Source organism: Heliangelus exortis, chromosome 3 (genome assembly GCF_036169615.1).
Source record: "Heliangelus exortis chromosome 3, bHelExo1.hap1, whole genome shotgun sequence".
In the NCBI taxonomy this organism is placed as follows: domain Eukaryota; kingdom Metazoa; phylum Chordata; class Aves; order Apodiformes; family Trochilidae; genus Heliangelus; species Heliangelus exortis.
The window spans coordinates 84915326-84939138 of record NC_092424.1 but is presented as its reverse complement, the minus strand read 5'-3'; the positions used below and the strand labels follow the sequence as shown (position 1 = coordinate 84939138).

Genomic DNA, 23813 nt, shown 5'->3' with positions numbered 1-23813 from the left:
CACCTGGTAAAAACATTACAATTTGCCTCTTTTCAAATTAACTGTTGCAACATACTCTAAGCATGATTTTTATTCTTTGCCCTCTTTAACCAGTTGAGGGAAGTGGTTAATCCCTTGTTTGAAGTGGAAAGCATTATGGCAGATAGTTATGATGATTCCATTCTATGACCTTACTCAACAAGTGTTCAAATGATACAATTATTTCCCTCTCTGAATACCCCTCTATTTAGGGTATTCAGAAACTTTAAAGTCTATGAATGTCCTTTTCTTTCTTTTTTTTTTTTAATTTTTTTTTTTAGCTAGCCCACAGGGCCATAAAATACTAGTTGTGCAAAAAGACTGCTGTTCCTATAGAGGGCACTGTATAAACAAACCTCTTAATTTAGGAATCTCAAAAAGAGGAACCTTATTTTCATGTACTAATATATGGAGTCAGGTATCAGTCATCAGGCTATACCTTAAAATGCTTTAAATTGCCAGTTTATATCCATTTAGGATAGAGCCCTACGTATTTTTTTTTCTTATCATGTTTCTATAGCATGATGTGCTCAAATACAGTTCCTTGGTGTGTTAACTTTGTGCTGTAGTGTCTGATTAAAAATTAAAGTACATTTCTCTATTGATTAGATGATACCCTCTGGTCCTGGCCAGCTAGCTGGGGAGATTATTTAGGCAAATTGAAGGAAATTCTCAGAACAGCAATAAACATGATGAAGCTATTGGAAGGACTGACATTCAAAGAGATAGCAGAAAAACTAAAATCACAGCTCCTAGCAGCTCAGAATAGTAAGTTGGTAATTATTCCTCTGTAGTTGTTGTTGTTGTAGTAAATCTGTGTTAAAACTTACTTTAATTCCTCAGCAAGAAAGAATAATTGCTCACTGTGCTGCAATGTGGAGGCATAACCTGTGCTGTGCTAAGCAGATGGAGCCAATGCCAAAGCACCCTTGGTGCTCTTAAGTGATTATAAAGCCCAGTAGCTTTTTACCAACACAGAACCAGAGTGCTGGGTTTTTTTCAAAAGTAACTTTGAAATTTAGAATAATGAACTGCCCTGAGAACTATTAGTAAGAAATGACCACAGCAAGCCCTGCATTTTGTCTGGGTCATAGATTAAGAACTCTAGAACTCAAAATTAGACCTTAGAAGGACAGTCTAAAGGTAGCCTGAATTTGATCATAGAGTTACTAGTCAATTTCTTTTGTGAATTAATACTGCTGCAGGCTAGATAAACCACACTCTTGAGATTTTCTGCTTAATTCTTGCAGTTTTGAGGGTAGATGTGTCCTACTCTTGTTCTATCTCATTATCTCTCTGTACTGTTCTGTAGGGAGAGCAGACACAGTAATTGACAGCCACTGCAGTTTCCTGCATATTCTTAACAAGGATGTGTAAACTCAGAGCATTTTCTATTATTTTATAACAAACGCTATTTTGATTATATAGTTGTGATCCTAAAATTATTAAAGATTGTTCATTTTCTATTCAGATGAAATCAAAGGAAAAAATACCACGAGATTCATTTAACCTACACTGACTCAATGTGTCGTTTTTATTTAGAAGGAAAGGATGTTCCAACACGTCAACATTAAACTCAGGTAGCAGGAAAAGCTCTTACTGACATCTTCTTATACACTAAGAAGAATATAAAAGAGAGAAGGATAATGCAGGTGTATTAGTTTGAGTACATATGTGAGCTTTGAGGAGATGAGACATTGTCGTTGATTACATTTCCTCATGTCGTCCTGACTTTCTCTAATTTTAGAGATTGTCCTAGTGGTACATCAAAGCATAGTTGCCACTGGAAGTGCTCATAACTTAGAAATGCCAACCACCCCTCCATCAGTATCTTAAGTTATCCAGAGTTTCTGCCTGACCTTGAGCAGGGTAAAGGAGCCCAACTCTGGCCTTCATCTGTGAAGTGGGGAACTAAGGCTGCACATCCCTCATGAGCTATTCAGGTTTCAGGCTGTTGCATTGCTGGGCTCCAGTTACTTGTCTTTACTTATATTTCACTATTTTAATGAGATTGGGCAATATATAAGGAGAATCTTTTACACACGTATGTTCTAGATTTATCTTTTTTGTTTTTCTTTGGGTCTGTCAACTAAAAAAGCCTTTGCTAAGCTACTATTAACAAACTTTCATGTAATCTTAGGGGTTTTTTGAGAGGTAGCAGGTGAAGTGCCTGAAGTGGAAGGATTCATTGTCTGAAATTTAATTTGAAATGAGGTGTTTAGAAGTGAGCGTTGCAAAAGTTGCCAAGATCTGAAATCTCAGGCAGGAGTTATCAAGAGAGGAAGCTATCTGCAAGGATAAAAATATGAGTGATATATTGAAAGAATTAATAAAATCAGCTGAAGAGGTGCCTAATGTTTGGAAAATCATACACAAGATATTAGCTTGGAAAAAAAAATCACATAAGTAAATGTACATTAGAAACTTCTCTATTCTAATAAGTTGTTACAGAGAGGTTTGGAGTTATAATGCCCATTACTCACTCTCATATTGGAAATTTTGATGGTGCTTTATAGCAACATACGGAATGAAACTTGAGTCATCACATTAACTGAAATAGTGCCATTTGCTTCTTCCTGATTTCCAATAGTGCCATTTCCTGAGCCATTTTGCCACTAAAAGATAAAGAAGAAAATACTTATAGAAGTTTAATAAAGCCTTCTTAAAATGCAGAAATACCACAGAGATTTTAGCTAAATTCAAGTAGAATATGAAAGGAAGTTCAGAAGAATATTTTGTTTCTTGTTTAAAAAATGGCAAATGGCACCTGAAGTGTGTTGGATAAAAATGTGGCAGTAAGAGAATTGTAAAGTAGTTAACTTTTCATTTAAGCAGGGTACACTTAGACAAGAAACCCAAGCAAAATTAACATATTCAGAAGTGACTTTCAACTGATGCAAACTTTTATTTGGATTCTGGTTTCATTCCAAGAAGGGTTTATTTATCTTACACCTGTTCCTGGCAAATTAAACCATGCTGAAGTAATGTGCCTGCCTGCCTTCTCTAAGGGAAACGCATCCAGAGAGAGCTGCCTTAGGCAATAGACACACTCTTTCCTTCCCTATTCCCAGCTTGGGGAGTTCTTAGGGGTGGGTTTGGTTTGTTGTTTGGTTTTGTTTGGGTTTTTTTTTTTTTGTGGGGTGCATAGTGTATTGTGAAGAGATGAAGACAATGAGAAAGAAAGGTGTCCACGAACTAACAGCAGCCTGGGAAGGCTCTCTTCCCTTCAACTGTTTTTTTAACATGTGCCAACACATCATCTGCTCCTTCTTTTCCTCATCATCTCCTCCATTTGCCTCTCCTCACCCCTACCCTCCATCTTGAAGGGTGTACTCAAGTAGATAAGTTGCTTGGATCAATACTTTAAAAAAGGGAAGAGAGTGAGGCTGCTGTTGGCTTTTTTGTTTCTCGCAGTCAGAAGGGACCAGAGACCCTCAGAGGGTTCCCAGCAGGACAAGGCTGATGCCCTGTGGTGATGGAAAAACTGGATAAATTTGAATTTTTTTTCAGTGGGGGACCTCCAGGAAACTCCATGATATAAGGAAAGCTATCAGAGCTCCTGGAATGGGCAGAAATAAGGGCAAATTATTGGCTTTTGCACAAATCTGTCTTATTTATAGTGTTTGAAGGTAACCCAACCCCCCAGTAATAATTTCCAGATAAAATTCTACTCTCATTTTAAGTTCTCAGAGTGGTTTTCAGGAGTACAAACTGTGTTTCTAATGATATATTATTTGCTGCTAGGCAGTCACCACTGATGAGAAGTGGCTGTTACCTTGCTGTTCTGCTCAGGCTTATCTTGTCATCATGCTACTTACCAGGGACACTCTTTCTTCAAGACAGTTTGTGTTGCTCAGGACTTTCCAGCATGCTCTACATGAGTCTCAGATCCAGATAAACTCACCTAAATATAGAATTTTGCTTCTACATGCACTGCCAGCATAGTTGGTTGAGATCTAGGGCTTAGATCAGTGGAGTCCATAGCGGTGCCTCCTGTCACTTGATATTCCCTGCTCTCCAGTGACTCCTTCGGAAGGCCACAGCCTTTCTAGGTCTAGGAACATAGCTGCCAGACCTAGGAGATGTCTTGGATACCTTAAGACATCTCAAATGGCACTGAACAAATAGATTCAGGCAGCTGAATCGAGTCTTTTTTGTACCAAGCCCAGAGCATGAGCCAGTTGAGCAGCCAGCAGGAGCCTTCCTGAGGATTAGCTGCACCTTTCTCAGTTGACACAATTTCCTTGTGCTGCATGGGGATTTTAGACACTTGCTTCACATGTAGAAACCTTAACTTAAATGCCTTCACATGGAGCTGAATTCCACTCCATATATTTTTCTGGTCTCCATTAGAATTTGTGATGTCTTCAACTTTTTCCTGGTCAGTTGTCTGTTTTTGAATTCTCACACAGACCTCTTTCTGGTTGTTGTGCTCTTGAGACTTGTAGCGTGCAAAGATGTCCCAGGATACTTTATCATCTTGACCTCTGAACTTGTTGAATTTACATCTAGAAGCAAACCCAGCTCCTCTTTGGTAGCCAATTGTATAGTGGCCAACTATGATCCCATTATGTAGTAGCCAAAGGAATTTTAAAATGTCAGAGCATATGATGTGAAGAAGGTCAGTCTAGTCTAACACACCATGTCAAACAGTGACATGAGCCAACAGTCATGGAAGATGACAAAAGCAGGGCAAATGTGCAGTGATGTTTCTCCATAAGAATCTCTCAGTCTCCAGTAGCCTGCTATTTGGAGACGTCCTGAGCTAGCACTGGGCTCTTAGTATTAATTAGCCATTGATTAAATCTTCTCCCCTAAAATCATCCTGCTGGCTTTAAACCCGTGTAAACTTTTAGCATCTTGTGGCAAGGATTTCCACAATTTATCAGGATACTCCTTAAACCACAGGTTGTCTGTACCCTTAGTATTGTAATGAGAGGACAAAACCCATTCATAGATGAGCTCAAAGAAAGCCAGGATTTTTGCAGTCAAGGTATTTGGACCTCAACTTACTTTGGTGGCTGAGCAGAATGAACCAAGCCTGTTTTCTGCTGTACTGGAAAAGGGTAAGGAAAGAGTGTCCTGCTAGAAGGTACAGCCAGTCTCTCTCACTGCTCACCTCTGGGGGCCCTTTTCCCTTATTGAGTCATTCTTACACTTAGGACAAGACAAATATTCCTACCCAACACAAAAAAAGCAAAATTTGTGTCGACAAGAACTTGCGTTCAATTCTTTGCTGGCAAACATAGGTTTAGATTATCCTTACATAGAAACATACAAACACCACAAAATCCTAAAACTCAATCCAGGTATTTCTTAGAAGGGCTCTTTAAGCTTTTAAAGGAGGTCAGGAAATAAACTACGAGGTGATAGTAACAAAGAGCTTGTTCTGTGCTTTTCTGCTCCATTCACATGGGTTTGTCTGCCCCAGTCACTACAAAAGAACATTATGCCTTCTCATAGCATTTCTGTGCTATGGCTGTGCTGCTTCTCCTCATCTCTCTTTAAATGCTGTTTTGGCTCTAAGGGGCATTTGGCTGATGAGTTCATGCAGAACAAACTCGCTCTCACAGTTTGAATGTGGGGCCTGAAGAAAAAAAATCCTAGCACTTTTGGAGCCTCTACAAACTTTCCAGGCTGCCAGCTAAAAGAATGCATCTGAGTACCCAGCACTGTACTTCTTCCTTTCCAGGAAATGGTACATCAGGGAAATTGTGTCCAGAAACTACATCCCACACCACAAAATGTTTGTAATCAGAAAAAATCGATACTTGTGCTTGCAATTCCAGTTCCTCTGGACACTCACTACTGGAGCTGCTCTATTTTTATCTTACCTTTGTTTTCTTTTTTGCCTTGTCTTAGCAAAGCAGCTATGGGAAAAGATAAAGGGAATAGGTTCTACTCCATCTGCTGATTCGTACTGTTTGCTACATCAGGCTTCAAAGCTCCTACATGAGGTTTCTTCAACACTGATTCTTTTATATTTATGTTTTCAAAATAACTTCCTTCAGTTTTCACCCTGTAGGCTTCTGAGGCAGTTTATGACACCAGCCTGGACCTCACAGCCCTACCTCAAACAGGAATCTCAGTGCTTTAGTTTCCCACCCACCCCAGCAATCTCGCTTTTTTCCCCCTCATTCAGCTCATGTACATGTTTGTGGTTTTTATTGGTACTTGGACATTAATGTTTTCTGTAATGTATTTCTTTCAGACATCATTGTTCTCATCGCTTCAATAGCAGTTGTTTCTGCAAAAACTCAGGGTAACATTTTTGCAACATCAGCACTGAGAAGTCTTCGTTTCCTACAGATCCTTCGTATGGTGCGCATGGACCGAAGAGGAGGCACTTGGAAATTATTAGGTTCAGTAGTTTATGCCCATAGCAAGGTATGTAATCCTAAATGCTGATTTTGTCCTGTCCATATCTTCACTTGATGTCATTCAACAAGAAGCCAGGGAAACAAACATTTATCAGTTTTGAGCAGAATATCTTAACTTTTCTGAAGTAACATCTATTGTAATGGCCATTAGCACAGGTGCATCAGGCCATGTTAAGTGCTAACAATTTTTAGAATATATTGAAAATGTCTTTTATATGCAGTACCAATTTAATATATATTAGTGAACTTGATGAAGGATCAAATCATAGAAATAGATTCTGTACATTTTCAGAGAAAAATTACATGTTTACTATTGGATTTTGCTCAAACACCAAAGAAAGGTTTATAGAATCTTTCTTTATGTCTTCCTTGAAATGCCATTCAGTTCAATCTTTCAAATGGATATTGTCCTCTGATTTCTTTTTTTCCAGGAATTAATCACAGCCTGGTACATAGGATTTTTAGTACTCATCTTTTCATCTTTCCTGGTTTATCTGGTGGAAAAAGATGCAAATAACCAGTTCTCCACATATGCAGATGCTCTCTGGTGGGGCACGGTAAGTACAGAAAGATAATATGCACCCTTTAACCTGTATTCTAGAGAGCTTTGAATTTCCCCTACTGTGGATTTTAACTTTATGTCCTGTTCAGTGAATTCTTTTCACTTGCAGAAAACTGTCCTGAGAAGCTCCCTCCTCCAGCTACTCATTTGCACATCCGTAGTTCATTTCACCCCCCCCTGCAGAACAGCTGTTTATGTGCTTTTGCTGAAACCAGACCACTAAACTTTCAAGTGAAGCATTTTGTTTTTTAACCCAGATCCTTCCAGTAGTGCAGTTTGTAATATGGTGCCACAGAGAGCAGCTTTGATTCAAATCAGAGGGCTGTAAGCTGCAGTGCAGGAAGAGAAAGAAACATCAGGAGAGAGAGGGGAAAAACATCTTACATCAGCTTTGCAGTGAAAATAAGAGTATCATCACTGCCCTTAGAATGATGTTACTTCTCCCTCCTCTGTACCTTGAGTACAAAAAGCAAGAGTAAACATTCCCATTCTGGTTCAGCAGTGTTATTTTTTTCAGGTGTAAAAGCTCTGATTTAGTTGAGCTCATGCTTAAATATTAAATCAATTGGTTTTACTTTGTTGAAAGCTGTGGTATCTAAGTACATGCTTTTCTGAAAAAAAGAAAGATTATAGGAATACTTATGTGCTTAAATAAACTAGGTTTTAAATTAACAATGAAATACTAGGACTGAAATTTGAAAAATTATTTATGGTGTAATGTTTATGGGGATTTTTTGCTTGAAAATGCCCTACAGTGACTTGCACTCCTGCACTGTGTAGGCAGCTTGAGAAATCTGCCCCAACAAAGCCCATGGCAGAGCTATTGCCAGGCAGTATAAAACTGCTTTTCTTTTCTTTCTGATGCAGTAGAACAAACAGCATGAGCTCTGACAGTGTCTGGGTAATGAAACGATGCCTGTGAGATCATTAATGCTGATATAACCTAGAGCACTCATTAGTTTTTCTGGAAGAAGTGTAAGACCTGAAAGAACCAGCCTCTGCCACTTTTTCTCCTCAGAGGGATACAGAAATGAAGTTCTCTCACCTCAAACCTTCTCCTGACTTCATCTGGACTCACTATCTGCAGGGTCAGAGCATGGGTAGATAGACTGGGCAAAAACCCTTTCCAACATGTTTTAAATCCTTGAAAAATACTTTAATAAGTTTTGTTTACATTTCGAACAAAGCCTGAGGTGATTTCCTATTAGTAGGACTGGTTTGTGTATTTGAAATTTTTTCATCTAAGGGTTAATTATTTGTTACATGTCTTCCCTAGAGACTGTATTTCTGTGTTATTAGTGTACAAAATGTGGAGTTTGGAAAAGTAGGTCTGATTTGTGCATTTAAAATATACAGAAATATTTTCCCTGAAACTTGTTGCTTTAGAGCATCATGACAGATCTCTGAAAAAATATACAGTTTGATCCTGTAATCCAAACACATGTAGAACTCGTACTGACTTACGTCATGAGAGAAGGCTTTGCCCTCAGTTGCATCACTGGAGCTTATTTTGTTTTGCTTTTCTTCAAAAGCTGGGGTTCAGGTTTGGTTTAAAGCATTCTAACCTGCCTCTATTGACGTGGCTGTGAAGCATCTATCTTGCAATGCTGGTGACTTTGCTGATGAGTATCCTGGCCCCAGCAGTCTGCAAAAAACAATCCATTTTTTGGGAGTGGCAGTGGGGATGTGGTCCTGTGACAGACCCTCCTGTGGCAGTGCCTGGGTCTGGATGTTTTCAGCTCTTTGGTTCTCCCTGAAACACACTTTACAAAGCCATGTGAGACTTAGAGCTGCAGAGAAGCAAGTTTGGACTAAGCAGAGGATTGTACCCACCTGCCAGCAGGCAACAGTGAGAAGAGGAAAAATAGGAAGGGGATCCACAGGGAAAACATGCACAAGGAATGGGAAAGTCCCAGCAAACTCAGACCTCAACTCTGACATCTGACTGAGGCTCATATTAGTTCTGGATCCTTCTCCTTGAGTAGCTCTAGCAACAGGAACAAGATCTTTATTTTAGAATTTGCTTCTCCACTACCTGCTGACTGCTATTTTCTAAGGAAAAACCCTGCTAAGAAATAATCTTTGTATAAAGTGGCGCTTAAAATATTATGTAGCTTATAAAGTGAAAATGTCTGACTCATAGGTCAGATAAGTAGTGCAACTGAGAAAATAGGAATCTTTTCTTGACATTAGGAGGAAAAACAACAAATTGTAATAAAAAACTTGAAAACAGTCTATACTGAATATTTCTATACCTTTCCTTCTTTCCCCAGTGTGCTACATGAATACATTTAAATGTTTAATTTGGTTAAGTGCACAAAGTTACTAAAAATCAGTGTTCCCCCTTACCTGTTATCTTTGCCATTTTAATAATAGTAATTTTTGTGTAATATGTAAAACAGTATGTGGGAAATGCATAATGTGCTTCTTAGTAATGGTTGGGTTTACAGAATAACCCACATGCAGATTTGAAAAGGTCAGATTGTGTTGCATTCTAGGGGAAATCAATGATTAGTTTCATTGATTTGTTTATTTGCAAAAGTTGTTCTTAAACCACAGAGTATCTACCAAACCCCAGACTGAATTCTGTGACTGCACCGAAGTCAGGCGCAAACAGTCACAATAAATTTCAAGTTGTTAGGGGCATTAATGTCCCCCCCTTACAAAATAACACCCGGGATGCAGCAATTAACCCGTTCATTAATTCAGATTATTCAAGGGCCAAACCCTTCTATTGGCGTTTTGATGACTCCATTTCTGGAGTCCATATTTTTATGCAGAAATGGGAGGCCGGATATTGCATCTTAATTTACACATGAATGCCTCACTGTGTTTGCAATTGCATGTTGTACTGTGCAACCTGCAGTTTAACCATGCTAATGTTACTATTGTGTTCTATACTAATATCAGACTAATGTTATTCTTGTGCTTGGGGTCCCCGCAGTGCTGCCTAACACAGCAGCACACAACAGGGTGCTATATAAAGAGTTCAAACTCAAAATTTGCATTCACAGAGAAGGTACATTCATGTAACAGAATAAAAGAACTTAACTGCATGAGAACAGAAGGTCAATTCAAAAACTTAAGTATTTCAAAACCAAACTATACGTGGTTTTCTGAAAACTGCTAGTGCTAGCTAGAGCTGTGTGTGCATATAGCTGCATTTCATTTGGTCATTAATTAGTTTTACCCACAAATGTAATACAATTAAGATTCCTGTCTCTCTTACACATTTGGCAGATTTTCTTTCAAAAAGTCATTATTTTCAAATTGTATCCTGTAGTTGCATTGGATACAGGATGGCACTGGCAGTCCACAGTGACCTGCAGGTGAACAAAACATATTGCAATGAAAAATACTGTCACAATTACTACCTTACTAACTCAAATGAGGTAATGTTGATGACATTTTTCCCGTTTATGTAATGATAGCATGAGCAAACAACATTTTTTTTCTGTTAATTGAACTCAGGTAGAGATTGAAAAAGTACTGCTAGCATAAAATTACATCAGAGAGAAGTACTAGGGCAGAGGTGGGCCTCTTGGGTCTTATCTCATCTAATTGAAGGCACCTAAGTTATATAATCACAGTCATTATTCTGTTATCTCACTTTGTATTAGCATATCTGTTAGCTCCAGCAGTGAGTTATAGCAGGAGTTCTGTCATCGTTCCGAGTCTTGAGTCTAGCCAGGTGACACTGCCTGCCTTGGCTGCTCTGTCCAGACACTTCATGTCTAATACAAGTAACCAAAATGAAGTATTTTCCAAAATTGGTACAAAAGGCAAGACTCAGCCCATTTAGCCATGTCAGAGTGTGGTTCAGTTGCTTGAACACAGAGCCATGGAAGATCCAACAGATCCACCTCTCCTGCAGGGGTCCCTATTCAGATGCCCTGGGCCACCACACTAGACATTTGTTTTCAGGCAAGCCTAAGTTTTACATTTTAGGATAGGATGAGTTACCTGCTGAAGGAATCTCTCTTTCCATGTTGTCTTTACTGACAAACAGGTAAACATTTTATTTTTCAAGTTGGGTAAAATTAGTCCTGTACAAATAAACTCTAAAAGGTTTTGGTTTGTTGTCCTGGTTTAGGCTGTGGTGACGGCTACACAGCAGTTATCTCCAGTAAGACGTGATTTGCACACCTTGATATTTCTTCTACTGTTATCTTGATCCTTTTTACAGATCTTGTAGTTATGTTACCTACTCATTCTTGACCTTCTATGGTACCACTGATGCAGTCACCCAGGTGCTCTTGTCCTTGCAAGACTGTAATCCATGAAAGGCCCCAAATAATTTCCTTCAGTCACCTCTGAACTTTGATCATTTGCCCCTTAATCACCTATAGGATCCAGCCCTCCATCACTGTTCTAGCTGTAACTTCTGTCTGCATCTTACATTACTATCAGTGACATCTGGAAATTTCTTACGTTGTCATGGTCTCACATCCAGTAGTTTTCCACATCTTGTTCCAGTTAATTTAACCTCAGGATTATGCCAGTTAAGGGCTGGCAAGTGGTTTAGTCATTCACTAGCAGTACTAGCAAAGATGCAGAGGATTATTCCTGAACTTGACCCTGAAGTTGTATGGAAAAATATTTCCTTAGTTGTGTGATGAGAGGAATATAAAATGAAGATCAAACCCATTTGTTCAGTGTTGAGTAAGATGATATAGCAAGGTGCTGACACCTATATACCCATGTAAAGACTGTCCTGAGATAAAACAGCTCAAAGTGAGCAAGAAGCCACTGATATTCTTAATCACAGTATGATACGATTAAGTCCTCAGAACCCAAAAGAATGAGGGGAAAGGCTTTAATATGGCCTTGTTAATTTCTTTGGAGAAATTCCAGAGATACAGTCTGTGTGACTGCTCCTGGTTTTGTTTTGCTCCCAGATATCAGATCCAAAAGGTTCAAGTTTATCTTTGACTTCTTCAGAAGACAGTTCAGTGGCAATATCATTAATATGCAGATGACACTTAGTTCTGTTTCCTTCTTGTCAGCCCAGGCAGGAGATACCTCTGTACTTTCCAGTGTCTGGCAGAGATAGGGAACTGGACAGAAGCCAAGAGACTGGGCTTATTCCAGGGCTTCAAGCTGCTTTGCAATGACTGGCCTGGAAATGAATTTGGAGGAACTTTTTTTCAGGGATTCATGTGTCAAAATGCATCATTGCTCTTGGGGTCCTGAAAGCCCCAAACTCTTCTGCACTTGTTATTCAAAGAGAAGGACTAGGAATACCTTCTTCAGCAAACAAAAGAAAACCAAACCAAGCCCATCTGCCAGCTCAAGAGCGTGGTTGCATCAGCTCACCCCCATCTCCCTTCCTCCTTATCACTCAATCTCAGCCACACATTGCCTTGTGTAGGCTCTGGAGCTTGTCAGGCACCTCCATGAGCTAACACAACACACAGAAACAACAGAAACAAACCATGCAGACATGTGGGTAATTCTTTCCACCTTCCTGGGTGGCATTGGCTCTCCAAAGAGTCCAGCAAAACCTCAGAAGAGGGAATGGGGCAGGAAGGTCAGGAGGAGCAAGGAAGGAGAGGGAGACCTGATAAGCACAGAAGGTGGTGTGTCTGTGACCAGGCTAGCATTACGAAACTTGAGACTTTATAACCACTTGAAAATTTTAGCTGCAGCCTTAATTCAGCTCACTCCCTTTTAGTTACTATGGCTTTCTCAGGCTAAATTACACCCGCAGCTTGTTCCAAACAATGCGAGCAATTAAAAGCACTGTTTACTATTGACAGAGCTCTAAATAGTTGAAACCTAATTACTTCCAAAAGACTTTCCTTCTTTTGTCCTGTGGTGACCCCAGCATTAAATAGAACTGCTTTGGCCGTCTTGCCTAGGAATGAACTTAGAGGAAGCTGGAAGCAAAATAATGTCTCTAGAAGGCATTTTCCTGAAGAGTTTGCTCCTGCCAGAATATGTGCTAAGCCTGAACTTGCCCACATTTGGTACAAGATGTAAAATAATTCTCTGTCCACATGTTCTTCACTAATAACAGGCCCTGGAGTCCTTGGCATTCAGCCTGCTCTTGTCTATCTTTGTCCTTGTCTATCATGTGCCATTGCCTGGGCACGTGCCCTCCAGCCTCCCCTCCAGCCTTCCGAAATTCTCCTCTCTGCCCACACCTCCTCCAGCTGCCTGCACAGGCAGCGGGGTGGATCCAACCTCTCCAAGAGGGCAGCACAGAGATGTGGCTTTCCCCAAACACGAGGGACTCTCACACTTCCCAGGCCAGCAGTAGCCTGGGGAACATTTCCACGGGTCACAGACATGAAGCCATAATCTTTTTCCTTGGAGATAAGCTCAGGAAACCAGAACCATACACCATTATCCCATTTTCCTACCTGCTGCATAGTTTAGCTGCACGCAGATGGCCCTTCCATCCATACCAAACTCTGCAACCAGCTGTACTGGTGCTAAACAACAGCTTTTTAGAACATCTGGATGCTGAGCCTCTGATTACAGTCACCACATGAAGGGGTGATAGATGCCCTCCCTCCTCTTTGACCTCTCCCCACACTGGTTGGCACTAACGTTGTCCAACAGCCTGAGGTACCATCTGCATCTGCTGCTGTGTGGTATTTGGACCAGCAGGTCAGCATTGATAATGGCTATATCTGAGCCCCTGATAAGGAAGGGGAAAGGATCAGGAACTTGAAGAGTTAAGAGCTCCTTCCAGCTTTTGGTTAGTGTTTTTTTGAGTTTCAGAATATAATCCCCTTCAAATTGTGCTGATGAACTTGTAGCTGCTTCGTGATGTTCCCTTTAACTTTATATCATCTGTGAATTTTAACTTCCTCCCTACTCTAATTTTCCAATATGAACTCTGTGTAATTTATATTTCTGTGCCAATACAATTATATTCCCCTTCAGAAAATAGGTGAAACACCTTTACATCCATGAAAAACAACATTTTTCTGCCCCACTTATAATTATCCATCCTTTGCTTCAACTTTGGGATCCCAGACATTCTATTTTATTATTTTTTATGCTTACCACATGTTCAGGTATTTTTTTCTCACATTTTTGATTTATCGCAGTTTGATTCAGTCATAAAAAGCATTTTTTATAGAAAAAAAGTATTAATGTTTTTTTTTTCTTTTAGAAACAACTGCATTTATTCCACATGTCTTGGGTTACTTAGTGAAAATACTGTTTCATGCAATGTAAATAATATACAACTAATTTCTCAGTGACTTCTGGCAAACCACAATGTTAATTCATTTCTTTTTAGATCACTTTGACAACCATTGGCTACGGAGACAAAACTCCTCTAACTTGGCTTGGAAGGTTGCTTTCTGCAGGATTTGCTCTGCTTGGCATTTCTTTCTTTGCACTACCTGCTGTGAGTATGCCTATAATATTTGTAAAAAGGTAATAGGAACTTGTCTGGCTCCTACAGCTATTATCATACAAGAAGCTGAAGCAGCTCACTGCCTGAAGAACAACCATTCTTTTTGTTCTCTGACACTAGTGAACTGCTATCCAAAATCCAAAGAGGTTTGGTGTCATGGCTTGAGTTTTGGGGGGTTTCATCAGCGTGAACAAAACTGGGAAATGATCCTATATTAGGTACCGTACTATTGTGTAAGGTTAAAATTATTTTATTTTCTTATAAATTGTGGCTTACATACTATTTTGAGGGGGAAAAAAAAAGAAAAAATGTATGTTTTTCTGAATTGGACAGTACTGGAGGGAAAAAAAGTAAATATTTCTAGTAAGTTGTCCTGTAAGACCATACTCAGGCTACCAACAGAAAGTAGTAAAAGGCATTAAATCAGCCAAAAGTTAGTGTCACAGAATGTAAAAATGTAACTATCTTTTTCTCCGAATGATTCTGCAAAACAAACAGGACAGTTTATTTATGCTGCTTTTATGTTCAAGAGTCTTTAATAGAAATGGGAATCATCTAATGACTAAAATGTAGTCCAGCTTGAGAAATAACTTCATTTTTATGAGTGAATTTCCTTTTTTAAAAAATTAGTATTGAATGCACATGAAATTAGAAGTTACATTTGTATCTTATTGTATTGCATCCAGTGCAACATATGCAGAAAATCAATATAATAACTATAAAAACATACATGTTATAATAATGCATTTGTTTTCAACCATATAGTCAAACCAAGATTAAAAGTCAACACTTTCCAACAGCATTGAATCATCTGGTGTACTTCATTTGTTTCTTACTCTAAGGAAAAAGTATTTCAATATCTCTGGCATATTACATTGCATTATAATTATAGTTATAATTCATTACCTGTTTGTGAATCCTTGACACTTAATTGCAGCTATTGTTATTAATTCCCTTTGTTACCTAGTCACACCTAACAAGAAAGTTACTCTTAGTAGGACTACAACGATCACGTAAAACATTAATAACCACACATATTAGAGATGTCAGAACTTTTGTTCCTCATGTCATATCTATGTACAGGTACTCATTTTCCTCATAAACACTTTCATGGTGAATCTGTCTGTAAAAACAAGCGATATGTATGAATCTTGCACATTTATAATATTATTTTATCCTAAGAATCAAAAGGAAATATTCTTCTCCGTCCCTGGAGATATTTAAAAAGAGACTGGATGTGGCACTCAGTGCCATGGTCTGGTAACTGCAGCGGTAGTGGATCAAGGGTTGGACTTTATGATCTCTGAGGTCCCTTCCAACCCAGCCAATTCTATGGTTCTATGATTCCTTATAATGCCAGCAGAAATATTACACTCCTTGCAAGCCAAGGAGGAAAGCATTCACAGTATTTCATAAGGTCTGTTCATCAGGAGTCATATTTACCTTACTTATTCAAAGGTAAAAAGGCTAAAAGGGAAGAGGTTTCATTGTCAGCTTCTTCTTCATAGCCCATAGAATGAACAATTATATAGATTATTCAGATAGGAAAGAGTGAGAAAAAGTGGTCTTAATGTATTAAGCAAGGAAGTGTCTAACATTTCTTAAAATCAAAAGTATAAATAAGCACTGGACATAGAGACTTTTTGGTCCATGTATATCTGGCATATCTGGCAACTTGTCATTTTGTCTTTCCAGGCTTAAGTTCCTCTGCATGTTCCTGCTTGATAATATATATATACACACACACATGCATATATATACACATACATATATATATATATATGTATGTCCTTGTCCTTTAGAGCTGAAGAAACAAAGTGTAGCACAAACACAGAAAGGGTTGGGATGAGTGATCCTTGGCAGAGTCACAGATGTTATCCCTTAAGTAAGGAGTTTCCTGCCTCACCATGGAAGGGGCACTGTTGTTAAGCCTTATACTGTCATATACTGTCGTATGTGTTATCTGAAGCAATCATATGGAGAAACACACAAAAACAAAATCTTTGTATCTGATTAGGTATAATTGTTGGAAAAACTACCTAGGTGATGATAAATGATATATTGTATTGCAGGGCATCCTTGGCTCAGGATTTGCATTAAAAGTGCAGGAACAGCATCGTCAGAAACACTTTGAGAAAAGAAGGAATCCAGCTGCCAGCCTAATTCAGGTAAATATGAACTCAGTGAAAAAATAGTAGTGGGTGAATTAAAGTACATACTGAAGCGAGTTTTTATATGTTCATTTGGAAAGTTTTATGAAAATAATGTTTAACAGATTGGTTAGCTTAATGAAATGTTTTTTCAGTGATTGCCATGTGTTGCAATAATTGTGTCTATAGCCTTTCCATGTGTAGCTTTTAATTTCTTCTATCCATGTCGAAGAAACCAGGCCAAGGATGCCAGTTGCATGCCTACAGTTAGCAAATTACTTGGAAAAATAGAATCTACCTCTAGACAACCCAACTGACAACACAGCATTCTTGACTATATTAAGCAGCTTTTCATCTACTATGGGGTTTAGAGTGATCTAATGATTAATTTACTTGGTGAAAATGAAAAATATCCTGGCCAGAGAATTGCTTTTGCTATTAGTCAATGCAAAAGCTGGAATTGTAGCAATTCCAAAATGTCTGAAATTGTCTGATGTGGTTTTGGCTCCCGTATTGACATGATGGTGCAGATCAATGATTGAGCAAGATTCTTTTTAAGCAAAAAATGGCATGATGTTTGTAAAACAGCTGTTCTGCATAGGGTCTTTTTTCCCTTAACTTATGGTCCCAATTAAAAATGAGAATATCATCTAAAAATTATTTTGCACCAAGCTGTAGAATATTTGATGCAATAAAAAAAAAAAACCCATGAGGGAAAATAATCTTATAAGATGCTAGTTTATTTTCTCAGGATCCCAAGTGTTTTATATGTGCTATTTACATTATTTTTTTAATTCTGAAATAATACATCCAAATAAAGAATGTGAAAATTAATATACTAGAGTTCCATTGTAAGTTCAGAAGAGGTGCCAGGATGTCTTTGAAACATTTTTGAAGTTAATAAATGGTTTCCATTGTTACTCTTCAATCATTTTAAACACTTAATATTTGATATTTAATATTTATTAGAATAATTAATAAATATAAACATACCTCTGTGTCTGTTGTTCTTTAGAATGATTGTTTGGGATATTTTCTGACACATACATTCTAATCTATTTCTCCCCAGTTTGGTTGCCAGAGGAAATGCACAATAGATTTAGGTTTTGGATATAGCTCTTCTTAGTATTGTATGACACTTCAACCAAACTATTAGTAAGACAACATGGTAAATAGATTAAGAGTAGCCAGTTGAGTGATTTTGGAAAGCAAGTCTTAATGGGCAAAATCATTGTGAAAAGAACACATTTGTGGTGGGAACCTCATGTTGGAGGCTTTTCCACAGTTACATGTTCATTTTCATGTTAAGCATTTTTAGTCATCTGGAAATTAGTGTAAAATTGCAAATGGAGATATTTTCCAGTAGCACAAGATCTTGTACAACAGGGAATATGAGGGCAGGCACACAGGAAGGAACCCAAGAATGATGTGATCTAGATGTAGAAACAATTCAGACTATTACAAGAGGCCTTTTCAATAGGAAGGATGAGAAACACAGAGGAGAAAGAGTGGGAAAGAAGGGTCAAGAGCTTCCTGCAAGTTCCCATTATGTTACTCCCACTGGTTTCTTAGTTATGCTCAGATATTGAACCAAAAATATAACAAGTAGGAAGAGGCTGATATTGCCACTGTTGTATGGTGATACTGGTACTAACATGCTACATATCAACTCAGCATCTACAGTTTGTAAATTAGATTGGTAAATTGGAGAAAGTGAAGAAAATATTATAAAAAATTAGTCCAGGACCAGAGAAAATTCCATGTCCATAAATGCAGGAGGTATATGCATATCATTGTCTAATGTAACAGTGCTCAGGCTTTTCTAAATTGTTTGTTATGGGTATTTATAATGAGCTACCATGGAAATCAGCATGTGCCATAGCTTATCAGGCTAATGTCTTTTTTCTAATGAGTTAGTCTATGCTAACTCCTCTGTTACTGTACTGGCTGCTAGAGCCTTTACCTGAATTAAAAGATAACTAGGGTATTGCTGTAGAAAACTGAAATGTTTCCTATGGACATTATTTTCTCAGTATCTTTAGTTTATAAGAAATAGTGTAAATATTATTTTAATATATAAGTCCAGTGAGGAAGTACTGGAACCTACAGGACTATTTAATGTAGAAGAAACATAGCAAATATCTATGGCTCTAAGCCAAACCCAAAAAGTTTCAAAATAAAAATTATGCAGAGGCTTTTGACAGTGAGAATGATCAACCAGTGGAACAGCTTACAATGTAAGTGACTGGTCTCCAGCTGTAGGTGAAGACTAAATGTATGTCTAGGAGGCAGGGAGTAGGAGAACACAGGGTATTAGACTCCTACAAGAATACTTGGATGACATTTAGTGGTTGACAGTGTACAGGAAGCACGGATACTCAGCTTGTACAAATGAACATAGTTATGCTGACATCAAGGAAGCTCTTCCAGTTTGTAGAACTGGGGATTTGTCTTAACTCTCTAGATTAAGTTATAAATAGAAAACATGACATTTTCAATACAACGTTTTGGTCACTCACCTTTGAAATTATTTATTTAATGTTTTTTTAATATTTAGCAGTGTTTCAAGCCACAGAGAACACTTCTCTTTTCTTCTAAATCCTTTTTGTCTCATTTTCATAATCAATTACAAATTTTATTATGACACTTTACCTCAGACTTCAGGTTTGTGTGGGTGTCCCCTATGGGCTTTCAAATAAATCACTTTGATGCTTTTTTGAGCACCCTTATATGCTGAATATCTCCTGCTGCTTCCATGAAGCTGGTACCTCTTACTTTGCCATGCAAAGTATACTGTGATTCACAAAAGTTTTGGTAGTTTTTCACCGGCATTTCCTAAACCAGCATGATAGAGCACATCCAAATCTGAGCAAAACCCCCTCTCTCCATATGCAGTGTGGTGGCATTGTCACTTCATGTTCTTGGTTCCTTTGTGCTTCTCTATTGTTTCCCCATACCAGGCTTCTTGGCAGCTTTATTCTACTGACACCAACCGAACAAACCTGACAGCCACCTGGCGATATTATGAAAGTATTCTTCCTCCCCCCAGGCATGTATCGGCGCTATGAACGAGAGAAGAAACCCATGACCTGTATTGGTTACTAATTTGCTTTTCAATTTTTTTTTGTTTGTTTCATCCCCTGCCCCCTCTTGCCTTGTTTTTTTCTTTTTTATCATATATCCTGCACGTAGTGTGTATGGCGTAGTTATGCAGCTGATGAGAAATCGGTTTCCATTGCTACCTGGAAGCCTCATTTGAAGGCCTTGCATACCTGCAGCCCTACAAAGTAGGTACAAATCTGTCTGCTGGTGCTGTTCTCAATGTTTGTTCAAGCTTATAGAGAATTACTATCTCTCTGTTTCATCTTGTTTTGTCTTAAGTCCTCTCATTAAAAATTGCAACTAACATATCAGATTGATATTATCTAAGGGCCTAAGCAAATGGGACAAATACAAATAATTGCCATTTATCTAAGAAAAATCATGGAATCTGGGTTAGAAACACAAGGTCAGTGTTTCACCCAGTTCAAAATTATATCTAAGATAGAAAATATTATGTCTAAAGTAGAGCTTGTTCCTTGATTTAATGATGGTTTTATCCCCGGGCCTCTTGTGTAAGGCTATAACTACAGATCCACCTTTCCAAAGGAAGAGAGCCTTGTGGTATTCTGCATGTGAATGCACTGGGAAATTTGCTCCTTTTCATCATAATTTCTGATATATTCAGTATTTCCTTAGGGCAAATTATATTCTCTGTTACCGTCAGTGGAAAATGACTAAAAATACCTGATGTCACGCTTTGTCAGATAGAAAATAGTTGATGTCCCATTCTGGGTGAGAATTCACAGAGCATTAACAGGCCAAGACTCATCAATAGTTCAGTAAAAGATTTACCAGAAGGCAGTCAGTTGAATGATTCCATACGGGGTGCAAATAAGGCAGTAAAAGATACTCAATAAAGATCAAAAAAGAGAGTGCTAAGAGCCTCTTGGGAAAGCTCTGATAAGCATCCTAACTGTTGTTATTGCAGACAGTGCAAGAGAATTAGTGGTTTCTCTCAAAGATGTGTGATGAACATCCACATGACAGTAAAAAGGTAATCGTGTGCCAAAAACTTAGCCAAAAAGAGGTTTGGCTGGGTACCCAAAGCTGATCTTTGAATTTCAAAGAGTTGACAAGACAGAGCCATAAGTAATGCATTACCATAATTGTCATTCCAAAATGCTCTGAATTAAAAGGAGCTTTTAGATTAAAAGTTACACGGAATATTGAATTTTGATGTATACAAACAGGTTGAAGGCAACATTGGTATAAATGGATGGATCTAAAATTATATAAATAATGAACCTGTATCCCACCTAAAATATTCTAAAATGTGACTATCCCTTAAAAGTGCATCTTCTTGTTACTTTAAATAAGTGTACTGCTCTGCTATCCTGAAATTGAACCTTTCTATTTACCAGAATTATCTTTATCTAATAAGAGCCTACAGCTTTCTGTTATATATGTGTCAGCAATGCGTTTTGCTTAAGTGCTTTGCCAACTCTGTCTGCAGTGGTACGTACTAAGCATGTTATGCATGTGTTAAAACAAGTGAAAATTTTCTTTTTTCAGAAGCATTGTAGTCACAAGTCTTGCTTGAATGTTTTTGTGGTTGCAATGTAATCTGTGTGTTGTAGACTAATTAACATATCCATTTATGTTTATCATATATCTAACATCACCTGTAACCTAAGTAATGTGATTACTATCTGCATAACAAGTATGTTTTTCCCTCCCACTCCCTGACCTGAAGAAAAGAACAAGGGGAAGCTTCTACCAGGTTTGTGTTTATTTCTTTTTCTTTCTTTTATCTGTGAAATTGCTGCTTTTTAACAGCTTGTAGATGTTCCAGGCTGTGTACAGTAGATTCAATGAACTCTTAACTGTTAACTGATAATAATCGCAAACTGCAATTTTTTAGAAACTCATGCTGATAGATTAATGCTGCTGAAATTTGCTTCTTTGTCCCATTTTTGTATGGAAGAACTAGGCAACTTTTTAACTTTGAGGGGGAGCTCATTTCAAACAGTGACAGAGTAGCAAGTGGAACAGCCTCCCCAGACCCAGCTCCTGGGCAAGGATGTGGCCCCCAGTTTCTGCTATAATCAGAAAATAAAATATAAATATAAATCAGTGCTCAGGGTTTCCAGGAATCACAGTGAAAGCTACAGGTATGTTGCTGAATTTGGCCTTGTGAACCAGCCCATCAGGACATTCCCCAAATGTACTGGCTGGCTGTCACCTTGACAAGGGTCTGTGCTGCCCTGCAGGAGCATCTCCAAGGCTTCCACGGTGCCAGGTCTTCGTGTTTTCCCAACTTTCCTGCTGCCCTCACCTAAAGACCATTTGGGGACAGGTGAGGTGAGGCAAAAGCACTACTGCAGTGGCTCACCTCCTCCTGGCTGCATGGGCCACACTCTCGTGGCCCTTTCTGGGGGAAAGGAGGCAGCCTGGCTTCTCTCCTAAGGAAGGGTAACTAAGCTGGGGAAGGGTCTAGAGAACAAGTCCTGTGAGGAGTGGCTGAGGGAGCTGGGATTGATTAATCTGGTGAGGAGGCTGAGGGGAGACCCTATGGCTCTCTACAACTACCTGAAAGGAGGGTGAAGTGAGGTGAGTGTTGGCCACGTCTCTCAAGTAAATAACAATAGGACTAAAGGAAATGGCCTGAAGTTGCACCAGGTGAGGTTTAGACTAGATATTAGAAATAATTTCTTTGCTGGAAGAGTAATCAGGCACTGGAACTGGCTGCCCAGGCAGGTGGTGGAGTCACCATCCCTGGAAGTATTAAAAAAAACATGTAGATGTGGCACTTCAGGACATGCTCTAGTGGGCACGATGGCTTTTTCTGGGTTGACTATTGGATTTAGTGAACTTAGAAGTCTCTCCCAGGCATGAAAATTCTGTGATAAGCCCCAGCACTGCCATCTGGGAAGGCAGGCAAGCTTTCCACCCAGCCTGCATGCAAGTGGAGGACCTACAGTACTCAGAGGCAGGCCTTGGTCAGGCTATCCTCTCCTGATAAATGAAGCCCTGAAGAGGCACAGTCTTACGGCAGTAAGAGGAAATGCTGCTCTTTGCTGTACTTGCACCTCAAGTCCTTAGGGATAGGAAAGGATTCAGTGACTACCAGAGAAATTACACTACCTCCAAAACTCATTAGGGATGGGAGTCTGCAGGTGTTCAACAGCCAGCACTGCAGTATCAGCATGATCAGGGAATAATGGAGTTTACCTCCAAGCAGAAAACAATGAAAGGCCAAGAAAAAATTGTCAATGACAGATCAACCCCTGAAATACACCTGTCTCTGAGTTGTACTCTGGTTCACAGTGTAATTTCTGGGTTATTCAGTCAGGGGTGAAAACTTCACATCAGCTACCCAAGATGTCCCTCAGAAGCACTTCACCTGCTCTGTTAGTTCTATGGCTTTTCATACACATTCCCTCCATGGGCTTGCTAGCCAGATATTGATGTCATTTATTATTACAGCCTGAGCGAAACTTTTCACACTCACCGTATTTCCTACTCCTTCAACAGCAACATTAAAAATTGACTTCAGCTTTTTTAAAGGCTAAACTGAAGTTGGCAGTAAAGGAGTATGTACCTCCAAAACAGTGATTTGTGCAGGGAGGGAGAAGTTATTTGCAGCTCTACCTGTGAGCATGTTAGTGCAAACGGTTGTGGTTTTAAAAGTAGTCAATGATTTTTAGCCAGATTTTGCACTTTTTTTCACTCAATGGAAGATCTTTGTCCCGATTAGAAACTGTTAACTAATATGTGTACCACTGCGAAGTAGTGTAGGTATAAAAAGGAACAAGTCAATCCCTCAGATCCTGGTTTACATTAAAATCCCCACAGACTCAGTGCCTTTTACAAAAGGGATGCTTGGTGGTGGCTATTCATCCTTCTCAGCTGTGTGTTTGTATCATTTAAGATACACGTGGTGTATGTGGTGTTATGTGATCAAAATGTAAATGCAAAGTGTAGCAAAGTAGTCCAAGTTAACTGTTGTGGACTGTTTAACTTCTTTCTTACTGCAATGCTGAATGACTTGCATGGGATGCTATGTGAACTAAATAAGCTGCTTCTTGTTTCACTCCTTAAATGAAGATATGTTTGCAGAAGTAGTGCATTGAATTGTTTTCTGAACCTGCTCTTTGCTCTGAGCTCTGTTCTAATAACAGTCAAGAAAAACTTTTATTACGTTAGGTAAAAGTTAATTATTTTCTTTCCTACCAAAATGACTTTTAAATTTACAGATGTGAGTTCTTGCTTTTTTTCATGTGTAG

The 23813-nt window shown here is 38.8% G+C and overlaps 1 protein-coding gene across 2 annotated transcripts in view; it reads left to right on the top strand.

The window, feature by feature from the left end:
* KCNQ5 (potassium voltage-gated channel subfamily Q member 5) overlaps window positions 1-23813 on the top strand; it is a 274997-nt gene that overhangs the window by 218752 nt on the left and 32432 nt on the right. For both annotated transcript variants that reach the window (XM_071741555.1, XM_071741554.1), the window contains exons 4-9: window positions 6230-6405; window positions 6830-6955; window positions 14216-14326; window positions 16408-16503; window positions 19678-19772; window positions 21281-21307. In XM_071741555.1, the coding sequence (XP_071597656.1) occupies window positions 6230-6405; window positions 6830-6955; window positions 14216-14326; window positions 16408-16503; window positions 19678-19772; window positions 21281-21307 (631 nt within the window). The remainder of the gene's footprint in view (window positions 1-6229; window positions 6406-6829; window positions 6956-14215; window positions 14327-16407; window positions 16504-19677; window positions 19773-21280; window positions 21308-23813) is intronic.